This window comes from Solanum verrucosum, unplaced genomic scaffold, assembly GCF_900185275.1.
Source record: "Solanum verrucosum unplaced genomic scaffold, falcon-dt-bn FXZP01000161.1, whole genome shotgun sequence".
NCBI lineage: Eukaryota > Viridiplantae > Streptophyta > Magnoliopsida > Solanales > Solanaceae > Solanum > Solanum verrucosum.
In genome coordinates, this window is record NW_026020127.1 from 873,611 (window position 1) to 885,608 (window position 11,998).

At 29.9% G+C, this 11,998-nt stretch overlaps 2 protein-coding genes across 2 annotated transcripts; both read right to left on the reverse strand.

The window, feature by feature from the left end:
- Window positions 1–4,107: 4,107 nt before the first annotated feature.
- On the reverse strand, window positions 4,108–5,106 carry LOC125825910 (cytosolic sulfotransferase 12-like). The gene has a single exon (XM_049505201.1). The coding sequence runs from the start codon at window positions 5,104–5,106 to the stop codon at window positions 4,108–4,110; it is 999 nt and encodes a 332-aa protein (XP_049361158.1).
- A 4,399-nt stretch (window positions 5,107–9,505) lies between these two features.
- LOC125826024 (uncharacterized) lies at window positions 9,506–10,991 on the reverse strand. The gene is made up of 3 exons (XM_049505321.1): window positions 10,880–10,991; window positions 10,398–10,505; window positions 9,506–9,774 (listed from the first exon to the last, which is right to left on the reverse strand). The coding sequence occupies exons 1-3, from the start codon at window positions 10,958–10,960 to the stop codon at window positions 9,514–9,516; spliced, it is 450 nt and encodes a 149-aa protein (XP_049361278.1). The 5' UTR covers window positions 10,961–10,991; the 3' UTR covers window positions 9,506–9,513.
- Window positions 10,992–11,998: the final 1,007 nt, after the last annotated feature.

The following is an 11,998-nucleotide window of genomic DNA, read 5'->3' on the forward strand; positions in this document are numbered from 1 at the left end:
TAAATGATCCTAAGTGTTTGGAGAAAGAATCATTGAAGTTTAGAGGGTTTAGAGTTGAAAAATGAAGAAGAAAAGTCGTTAAACACCTGGGATAGGGGTGGGGAGTCGCGCCAGCCAGCGCCCCCCAAAAGAGTCTCTGAATGTTCACCCTTGTAGCGCCGCACCAGCCAGTCTCCCCAGACTGGTGTCTAAATATTGTGGGCTGGCTCCCCGCGCCACTCAGAGCGCCTGGGACGCCAGTTCTCCCCATTCACTCCCCACCTTTTTGTACTTGTTCCTTAGCAATGTACCTATGTTTCTTAGTTGATTCCAACACTCTAAGGTACATCTAAACATCATGAAATCATCTATAAACATGAGATCATGAACCTTGAATCAATAATCCAATTCAAGGAAAGTTAAGATCAAAGTCAAGAGAAGTAAAAGTCAAGTTAAGAGAAGTTCATAAAGTTTTCTAAAAGTCTTTTTGCAAACGTTTTAACTTTGTTTTAAGACTTAAGTTTTGAGTTCAGTAAAGAGTAAAATTGAAGTTCATTTCTTCAAAAGTATATGGGGACTAAGTATTCCTAAAGAGATTCAAAATGATTTCATATTTAAATAAGAACGGAAACTGAGATTTCCAAAGAGCCTTCGGGATAGTTTTCAGAAAAAGTAATCGCTTTCTAAATGAAGCAAGAGGGGAAACTTTGATTTCCAAGATAGCCTTTGAGCTAAGTTTTTGGGCACTAATCTCAAATCACAGAAGAAGTATGTTTTTATTTTTAAAACATAAGAGCTAGTATATTTTGGGACTAGTATTGAGCACCGAATTGGGGGCGAGCATGAGTTCAGATAACTCACGTCTCCATAAAACCATGTAGACACCATGGGTAGAAAAGGGTCATACTTTTTAGATGAACCTTTTTCACAATAAACTAGTGAATCCACTTAGTAGTTCAAGTCTTATATCTCTGGCCGGGTATAGGATGCACTGGCAGCGTGAGGTAGATCGATGTATCATCACTATAACTTTTATGTGATGGTTGTCGGTTAGATAAACTCCCACAGAAGTTATTGTATTTTTTTATACATCAATTTATTATATTTTTACATACATTTTAGAGTTATATTGTATCCTTGTATATACACAGAGTTGACATAATATTTTTAAACAACTTTTCTTTATATTGCACTTGTTTTAAACTGTTTTATATTGAAATGAGTTCAGTTAAGTATTCATGAGTTGAGAAGAGCCAGGTAAGTGTTTCTTTCAGATTTCCCTTTCAAGCCTATGTTGTTTTAGCATTCCAACTCGCATACTCTTACATTCAATGTACTGATGTCAGTTGGCCTGCATCGTCCTATGATGCAGACACAGGTAACTAGGATCGGCATTCCAGCGCACCATTAATACAATGAGCAGTTCAGAGTCAGTCAGTCGGTGAGTCTCCTTGCATTTCGGAGGATCTATTTTCATTGCTTTCTAGTTAGTTCATTAGGTTGTTGTGGGATTGTCCCAACATCCATCTCAGTTGTTTTAGAGGCTTCATAGACACTCAGATGTTAGTCCTTTGAGTCTTTTAATTATCATTTCTTATTGTAAAGACTTGGGTTGCCACTTTTGGCCAAGTTGAATGTTTAACCTTTAAACATTCTCAGTTATTTTATTATTCAGTTCAGTTAAGTGTTATTGATCATTATAAGTATGAATATTGTCTTCTGCTGAGTTAAGTAAGCCAGATCAAGGGTTCGCTTGGGGCCAACAATGGTCTTCGAGTGTCAGCCACGTCTGGGGTGTAGGCTCGAGGCGTGACAGGGGTGAAATGGTATTTCAACTTTAACTTTTTTTGTTTCCACTTTTATTAATATATTAGCTATTTTATAATATTTTTATTTAGTGTAGGGGTGAAATGGTATTTCAACTTTTAACTTTTTTTGTTTCCACTTTTATTAATATATATTAGTTTCTGGGTACGTGCGTTGCACGTGTGTTCCAATTTAATATATTTAGTTAGATTTTTCATAGATATAAATATTACTCCCTCCATTTCAAATTAATTGAATTGTTGAGACATTTTTCATTTTTCAAATTAACTTAATTGTTCAATCTTCAAGACCTCTTTTGGAATATTCTTCCAATTTTACCCTTCATTAGTTAGTGCTGCAATTAGTGATTAACTTATTATAATTAATCTTTAGTTATTTTAATCATAAATTTGACAATAATTAATAAGGGTAAAAATAAAAAGTTATTTTTTATTTATGTCTTAATCTTCTTTTCTTAAAAAATGTGAAGTTAAATTAATTTGAAATAATTCCAATACTCACTCATGAAGATACACGTGTTTGAATAGACACACAGTCACTTCATAGCCCCTTCATAGCCCCTTCTTTGCTTTTAATGTTATTGTTAACTTAATTATTACTCCCTCCGTCCCTATTTACTTGTCCATATTTCCTTTTTTAGTTGTCCATTTTGACAAATCAAGAAAGGACAACAAATTTTTTCCTATTATACCCTTATTTACACTTCTTGAAAATTGTAAAAGTGTATGTTGTTTCCCTCCAATTTATTTCACTTTAATTCAAATAAGTGGTTGTAATTTTGAAGTGAAAAGTTGTCATAAGGGTAAAATTGTAACTTCACTGTGCTAATCATTGTTGCCTTAATCTGTGTGCCATTTCTAAAGTGGACAACTAAAAAGGGACGGAGGGAGTACTATGTCAATTAAACATGTGGCCCTGCTTGTATGTCACTCGGATTATTATTATTGTGCAATTTGATTAAATTTAAAAATTCTATCAAATGCCACATAATTAAAATAGATGGAGTAATATATTTTATTTAAAAATAAAGTAAAAATTATTATAAATCATAATAATTATATAGTAAAAATAAATAAAAGACATCAAAATTTGATAACAATCTAAATTCTATTGATGTCACATAAACTGGGATAGAAGGAATAACAAATTATAATAATTAATAACTTAAAATATTTACAAATCATAAAAAATAAATAATTGACTTTCGACATTTTATTTATATCACATAAATAGAGACAAAATAAATATTCTCTCTATCTAACAATAGTTGTCCATTATTGACTTGATACACCCCTTGAATTATAATTATTAATAACTTAACATATTTATAAATCATTAAAAAAATTAATTGACTTTCGAAATTTTATTTATATCACATAAATTGAGACAACATAAATACTCTCATTATCCAACAATAGTTGTACACTATTGACTTGACACACCCTTAAGAACAATAAATAATAAGGTTAATATTACTATATTATTTTTTGACTTTATTAAATTTAATACTTTGAGAAATGTGTTAGATGATAAATGATATTTAATAGCAAGGGTAAAATAGACACAAAAGGTAAATTATTTCTTTATTTTTTTTAATTGGGCAAGTATTGTTGGACAACAATTTTTTAGTATAGTAGACAACTATTGTTGAACGAAAGAAGTAACATATATTGAGCCCGTGCTGGCACAGGCACCATTTTCTAGTCATTTATAATTTTTTAGTTTATGAAGAGTAAAAATACACTTACCCACTTTTTTTTTTTTTTTTTAATTATTATTATTATTATAATATATATTAAGAATTAATCTAAGGAACTATATATTTAATATTTAAATAGTTAAATGTTTTATAATATATTACTTTATAGGAGGGTAAAATCGTAATTCAACTTTCAATTTTTTTTATTCCACTTTTAGTAATATATGATTATGATTATGTAAAGCGCAAGTAATTTCTCTAGTCTTAAAATAAAATAGAAAATTGAACGCCTCCACCTCATTGACACTTTGTAGTACATAAAAGCATTACTTGTCGGTGACAAAATAAAGAAATATGAATTTACTACATAATTTGCAACAATTTGAATTATTCTGAAACACGATTTTTTTTTGAATTATTTTACCACTATACGAAATGTCTAGCGGTTTTTTATTAAAAGAAAAATTCTAAATAGGGATAAGAACAAGCAATGATGGTTAGACCTTACCTTACCAATCCTAATAAGATAATGAGCTACTCCAACATTGAATTTCAAAATAAATAATTGCATTCGAATGGCATTATATCATATTAATGCCTAATCAAGTATATAAAAACTTTAATCCAAATCCATGAAACTTTTGCTCTGTGATACGATTGAGATTCTCACTCATCTCCACGGTAAAATAATTCTTCCAATCTCCAATCTCTCCTTTACGAAAGTACGTTTTATTTCCCTCTCCAGTTGGCAACGTCTCATTTGTATTCACCTTCAAATTGCTCAAATTCTCAAAGCTACACATTTTTAATATTTCATCCACAACTCCACAATTTTCTTCCTCAATAGAAAATTGACATTCTAAGAATTCAGCCAATCGTTTAAGTTGAATTTTTGGTTTCTCTTTCATTTCTTCACACATGAGGAAAAGTACTTTGTTTGGATTTCCTATGCTCTGTTTCCAATAATCCAACACGTGATCCCAAAATGGTCCATAAATGCTCACCCCCTTGCAAAAAAGATCAAACATTTCTTCAATGGAATTGGTATCTTTGTGATCAAGTCTTAAATTGTTTGAAAAATGCCACATAGAAATAAAAGTGTCCCTAGGATTCCTACACAAGTAAACAAGTTTGGTTTCTGAATTTTGAACAGATTTTGGCAATGAAACAAAGGGCACATGAGTTGCCAAAAGTCTCGGTGAAGTGAAAGATGAAAAATCAGGGACTTGACCATCAACATAGAGTGTATGTTCCAAGAATGGAACAAGAACATGAGGATTCTTGACAAGTAAAGGATGATTTTGTTCAAAAATAGAATGTTTCGTTCGATTTACTAGAGCAAATAAAAGTGATTTTAACCAAGTGGTCCCTGATTTTGGAGTTGTAACAAGAATGATATCAGTGTCTTGAGCTTGAAATTGTTGTTGACATGCAATAACACCTTGGATCAATCTTGGTGATGTCCAAAATCCTTGGTATTTGTAGATATATGATCCAATCCATCCCTTTTCTTTTGGAAGGGTAGAGAGCAATTTCTTACACTCTTCACTTAGACTATCCTCTTGTAAATATTTGGGAGGAGAAGTTTGAGATGTTGTCATGATTTTGATGATTGAGTGTGCTTTCTTCTAGTTACTTATATAGATATCAAAATAGGTAGATTATCTACATTATCATTTAAGTCATTAAATCAAATTATAATTTAAAAAAGGAAAAAAGTTAAATAACCTTCCTAGTCAAAAAGATTATCACATCACCTCTCTTACTCTTATGTCCAAAATATATACCTATAAAGATAATTATATGCCATTATCATTTAAGTCACTTAAATCATAATTTTAAAAGGAAAAAGGATAAATGACTTTCCAAGTGATAGTCTCTTTGAGCTATCTACTATAACCATGTAAGTCGTCTATATTAGTCAAAATGGGAAAAATAAATGATTTCCTAGTCATCCTCGAATTATATAGATAAATCTTTCATAATTATTTAAATCACCTATTAATAAAAAAGAAAAATGAATAAATGATTTCCCTAGTCATAACTACGTCACTTCGAATTATATAGATAAATTACATCTCATAATTATTTAAGTCACGTATTAGTGAAAAAGAAAAAAGAACAAATGCTTTTCCTAGTCATCCTCGAATTATATAGACAAATTAGATTATATGTCATAATCATTTAAGTAACCTATTAGAAAAAAGGAAAAAAAAAATAATTTTTCTAGTCATAGAGAGTACTACGTCACCTTGAATTATATAGATAAATAACTAGTCATAATTATTTAAGTCGCCTATTAGTCGAAGGGAAAAATAAATTATATTCCTAGTCATCCTTGAATTATATATATAATTACCTACCATAATAATTTAAGTCACCTATTAGTGAAAAAGGAAAAAATAAATGATTTTTCTAGTCATAGGAAGTATCACATGCATCACCTTGAATTATATGGATAAATAACTTGTCATATTCGTTTTTTCATTGACTGCACAAGACGGATCGAAGGGTTTTTTTCATTTAAAATGACGGTAATGAATATGGATTATTTTATTTATAGAATCGTCATTTAGAATTAATTTATGGTATTCCAAGTCACCTTTTGAATTCCTGATCAAAAGAAAATGTATCTTTTATTGGTTTGCGAAAAAAAAGGAGAGTAAGGAATTTTGTTGACCAAGGGAAATGTATGAGGCGCCCTGAATCCCGTGATTTTAACACGATCACTTTTATCAACTTATAATTGATTAATAATTAATCTTGGATACATCATTTGCCTATGACTCACTTAAAAAATTGTTGAATTATATTATTCTTAACTAAGACGTGATGTTGCGACCTTAGCTTCGACATACACTTATAAAGATGCGTAAACGCGACCTCTCCTTGTGTATCACACTTAAAAGTCTACTAGTTTGTTGAATCAAAGATTATACTTTTAAGAAGATTTAGATCAAGACGCGTAAATGCGACCTTGTCACTTATTAATTGTGACGCAAAGTTGCGACCTTAGTTAAGACGAGAGATTACGAGCCTAATATATATGTAACAAAACTAAGCATATTCTAGTGAATCGATTAATGAAGTAAAAATGAATAGTAAAATTGCTTTAACAACTTTGAAAACCTAAATCCTTTATTAATTAATGTATAAACTTGTTTGCACTGTAGTATCCCTCATGATCATGATAATGAGCAAACAAGCACTATATATCTTTTGGCTATTCAAAGAAGGAAGCAGAAAATTCTTTTCGTTAAAAGCCCTTTTTAAAATTTTGAATTTACCCATTTAATAAGATACACCTTCTATTTCAGTTTATATGACATTATTTTCTTATTAGTTCATTCCAAAATAGAATGATACATTTTTATATTTTGAAGAAGCATATTCAACTGATCACCCTTCAATTTATGTTGATGTTGATGTGCCATGTGTTTAATGGCATATAATAACGTATTTCGAGAAAATTAAACAAAAGTTTTTCTTTACCTTTGTTGCAAACTTTGAAGTGTGGCTGTTATTGAATAGGTGTAATATTGTATGAGTGATTTACGGGGCAAATCTTCTTTGGCAATAAATGACCAAATTTGCACCAAATAATAGTGAAATGTGATTATTTGCCAAAGAGGATTAACCCAGTAATGCATCCACACAGATTTAAGTCTCACTTGACCAATTGATTTGATGTTGTGTATTTTTAATACTATATGAAACTCTTCTATAGCAAAGAGGAAAAAAGCAAGTATTCGTTTACTGGAGTATATTTCAATGCATATGCTCTATGTAAAGAAATTGGAATAATGTTGCAAAATCTATTTATATACCTCGTCCACGTTTCAGTTTATGTGATATTTTTTTTAGTCTATTCCAATAATGAACGATACACCTCTAAATTTGAAAATAATTAACCATACACTTAAGTTTTTATCCTTAATGAGAAGTTTTATAACCATATAAATGTTCTGCATGGTAAGGCCACAATTTTCAAAAAGTATAGCCACACAGTTTATGACATGTTTCAGACTATAAATTTATCAACAAAAAAAAAACCAAATATTTCTTTGGATGTGGCCCTTTCCCAAATCCTACTAAATGCGAGATGTTTAGTACATCAGATTGTTCTTTTTAAATTTTTGGTTTAATCAGATGAATAAAGTCGTTCCATTTCTTGTTCCATATAACTTTAGAAAAAAGAGGTTCAATTCTGAATCCGTCTCTAGTTATTCCTTGATCTTCTAATTAGAAGTAAAAGTGAATTTAGGAGTACTATCTGATGAGAATTTATGTCAACATTAACAAATCAATGTGACACTTATGAGAAAGCAACAACAATAGCAGCATAATATCACAAAAGGGAAAAAGAGTGAGATCTCTAAAGTTTTTTACCATGATTCCATGAAAAAATAAATTATGTTGTGGGAATCTCTTGTTGTTGAATAGTCTTAATGGCATTTGTTGGCATATGCTTTCTTGTTGTCATAGGATATCCTTATAAGGTGCCATGAACTCATAGAACTCTTCATATGCTAGAGATTGGATTAAGGGTGCTAAATTTAGTTAGTCGATAAAAATATAATTCGTTCAATCTCTAGGCGCGAGTTGGTTGAGCTAGCATATATTTGTTGAGGCTAGTTTGGGTATAACCAAATTTGTCCATATAAAGTTTGAGTAAATTTGGATAGTATGTAGTCCATATTGACTTATAAGTAAATAAATAAAAATTGGTTGAATAACATATATGTAGTCTATATTTACTTCAACATCTTTTCAATGAACAGAAATTAAAGAATAAATCAAGAAACTAAAGCTGGAGACAATAATGAAGTCATGATGAAGTTATATGTTAAATCAAGAAATTAAAGAGACAATAATGAAGTAATGATGGAGTTATATGTTAAATCAAGAAATTAAAGAGACAATAATGAAGTAATGATGGAGTTATATGTTCTATTGACCTCTCATGCATGGGAATGTAATTCCACAACTAGATTCAGAATTTAATTAAATATTATGAATTCTGTCTCCTAAGATAATAATCTCAAGTTCTCTAGTAAATTGATTTTGAATTTAACATATAAATACAAAATTTTAATTAGAACTACTAAATTATATCGAATTAAATGTCATGACCCTTTTAACAAGGAGAATATATTGCCACAACATCACATCATGTCTTTTTTCTTTTTCTTTTTCTTCAGCATATCCCAAATGAATTATGCCAAAATCAAATGACTATAAATGTTGGTGAACAAATTAGAAACTACTCAAAAGAATTTGAAGAATTGGAGAGGACAAGAAACGCAGGGTATTCTCCTCTAGCAAGATTGATATATATTGCTTTATGCGTGAATTAAATTCTTTCTTGCCAAGGGAGAATTGCCCTGCGTTTCTTCATTTCCACAAAAGTCTAATTTAGACATGTCTAATTCATCTGGTGTCTGATATTTATATTAAAATTCAATTAAATTTGAATTCTCTCATTGCGGGATTCATTTTTAAGGGCAACACTTTCAGCATGAGTTTTTTAATGGCATGTTTATTTAGAGTCGAAAACTTAAAACAAATGATATATTTAAACTATTCCTCAAACTCAACTAAAAAGTTGGATAGACAACACTTTTGTTTTTGGTTATTCATTTGGTGTTCGGTACTCATATTGAAGCCTGACTAATTGGGATTTGCACTGAGTGGTGCTCATTGTTGGGAAGCGCTTCCTATCAAGAATTTTTTCATATCAAAAACTCAAAACCAAGATCTTTAATTAAAAAAGAAGCAACTCTATCTGCTGCATCACATCTTTTTGGTAGTGATAATTAACACTAAGTTGTAATGCAAACAAGAAAATTAAAAGAGATCAACACTTCACATTTTGTCTTTTCTCTTTCACTTTCATACCTTATGGGCTAACAAAAAGAAAGTGATTTTTTTTTTACCTTGATTACCTGAACAACTAGCTAGAAGGACAATAATAATAATAAAAGGGGGACAAAACTTAGAACTATTTATTACTTGAGATTTTCAAAACTTTGCTTTTGGATAGCCATTTGAAGTGCTCTAGTCAAAGCTCTTACATCCAAAGTATCTTCATTTCCAGCTTCCACAATAGCTTCCATCCCAAAGAAGTACCTACTTGTAACCCTAGCTTGAACAACAATTAGTTTCATATCTTCAAATGCCTCCAAAATTGATACTAGTACATCTTTTCCCTTTTTGCATGTCACTTTCACCAAAAATCTTGTCCCAATAAGCTTTTCCACCTTCAATTCCTACAACAATGATAAATAATAATAACTACGACTCAATTCCAAACAAATTTTAACTAGCTATATGGGACCATTACTGACCCTCATTAGAAAAAATGATCATCAGGAATCTATCGTTAAATAGTTCATAGTTAATAGAATTGTTTTTGTATTATTTTGTTGCTGATTTGTCACTGAATGGCACATATAGCTAACAGAATTTTATGATAATCCATCGCTACTTTGTGATAAATTTTGTTATTTAGCTACATAATTTAGTAGTCGTTACTTCATCTTTCTATTGCGTATTTCAAATTCAACTCATGTCATTATCATATTAAATAAAAATAAGAGTGAAAAACAAATTAAATAATACTCCCTCCGTTTCAATTGTTTGTCTTACTTTTTTTTCGTCCATTAAAAAATACCTTTTTTTTTTATGACTCTTTCACTTTAACTGACACATGGCATGCTTAACAACACAAGATTGAAGAACATTTTTTGTACTTTCTAAATATTTTAGGACCATAAAGTTCAAAAAACAATTCTTACTTTCTTAAACTACGTGTCAAGTAAAAAACATAATAACAAGTTATATATATATATATATATATATATATATATATAGAGAGAGAGAGAGAGAGTACTTGGACATGATTTAAGAGTTGTTGGTACTCTCTTTGAATGGCTTCTAGCTGGAGTCTAAGCTTGATGATATAAAGGAAAGCATCCAAGATAATAGAGTTCTTTTTCACCTTCACAAAAAGTAAAATAACATAAATAAATTAGGTAGTTGCTTTACTGTTTTTAAAAAATATATATATACACCATATTTTGAAACTTTAATTAAAAGTGACTAGAGGAAAATAAATGCACTCTATCCATTTCATTTAAACTGACATTATTTCTTTATTAATTTGTGAAAAAAGAATAGGGACTTTGAGAATAATTTAATTTTAAACATACACATTTTATTTTGAATATTCTTTACGTTAAATTTATCTGAAGTAATCCATAGTACTAAGATAAAAAAATAGTAATCATATTATGTATTTCAAACTACGTCACGTAAATTAAAGCACAGAAAATATATATAAAAGCTAAATTAAAGAAGAAAATGGTGATTTACTGATTTGGAGTTTGTAAGTGTTCGTAAAAGGTGAAGCTTGCTACGCATTGCCATTTTAGTTTGCACTCTTCTTGATGCCATTTCTCTCTCTACTTTTCTGTTTCTCTCTCTCTCTCTTTTGTTAATGGTTTTGTTGATGTGAATAATGAATAAAGAAGAGGTTTTTATAGAAGGAATGATGTAATAAGTGATTGGTATGACCATTAAAGAATGTGGTGCAATGAACGAGGTTGTTCCTTTCTTAATCAGATGACTCAGGTTTGAGCCTTGAATATAAATTGTGGTGGAATAGTCAGGATCCTTTCATTCTTGATTAAAGATCTCGGGTTTGAATGCATGAAAATAAAAAAGAATATTGGGAGTGTTGCCTTTAGAAATAGGTTTTATAATGTGCGAATATTTGAATTTAATCAGACTCTAATACAAATATTGACATCGCGTAAAATACAAAAAAAAATAATGTACGTCATAGCATCATGCATGAATTGTGGTGGAATAGTTTGGATCCATTTACCCTACAACCTCGAATTCGAATGTCTGGAAATGAAAAAAAATCATGGTATATAAAAGTATCATCTCTGAAAATAAATCCTACGAATTTCAAATTTAATCAAATTTTAATATAAATATTAATGGTCAAGTGGAAAACACCCCCAAAGAAAGAAAGGAAGATGTAATAGGTGATCACGGAATGTCAAGTTATTTGCTGACATAGTTCCCTTTTTCTATCTCTAGGTTGTCACTCTCTCTTTTAAGTACACTTTTCCTTGATTTATGTGATGATATTTGATTAAATATTTTTTAAGAAAATTATATTATGATAAAATAAAAGAATATTTAAAAATATTATGATAAAACGTTACGTTGTTTTGTTGTAAAGACATAATATGTGTCTGTAAATCATTTCATAGACATTTCTCTTAATTATTTGATCTTTTTTTTCCAAATACTTTATTCTTGATGAAAATTATAGGGGACTTTTAATTATGAAATATTTGGATACATAAATGGGTAGGCAAAAGTTAAAAGAGAGTCCAAAATTGTACAGTCACTGGCAATTTGCCTTATAACATGGAATCAGCTGAAAAGGACTGATAGGAATGACAAATGCCATGTAAC

Excerpts from the sequence above, each read along its gene's own strand:
- LOC125825910 (XM_049505201.1), bottom strand. The coding sequence starts at position 5,106 with ATGACAACATCTCAAACTTCTCCTCCCAAATATTTACAAGAGGATAGT.
- LOC125826024 (XM_049505321.1), bottom strand. The coding sequence starts at position 10,960 with ATGGCATCAAGAAGAGTGCAAACTAAAATGGCAATGCGTAGCAAGCTT. Across the intron at positions 10,506-10,879 it reads CACTTACAAACTCCAAATCA|GTGAAAAAGAACTCTATTAT; the intron begins GTAAATCACCAT and ends CTTTTTGTGAAG. Across the intron at positions 9,775-10,397 it reads AACTCTTAAATCATGTCCAA|GAATTGAAGGTGGAAAAGCT; the intron begins GTACTCTCTCTC and ends TCATTGTTGTAG.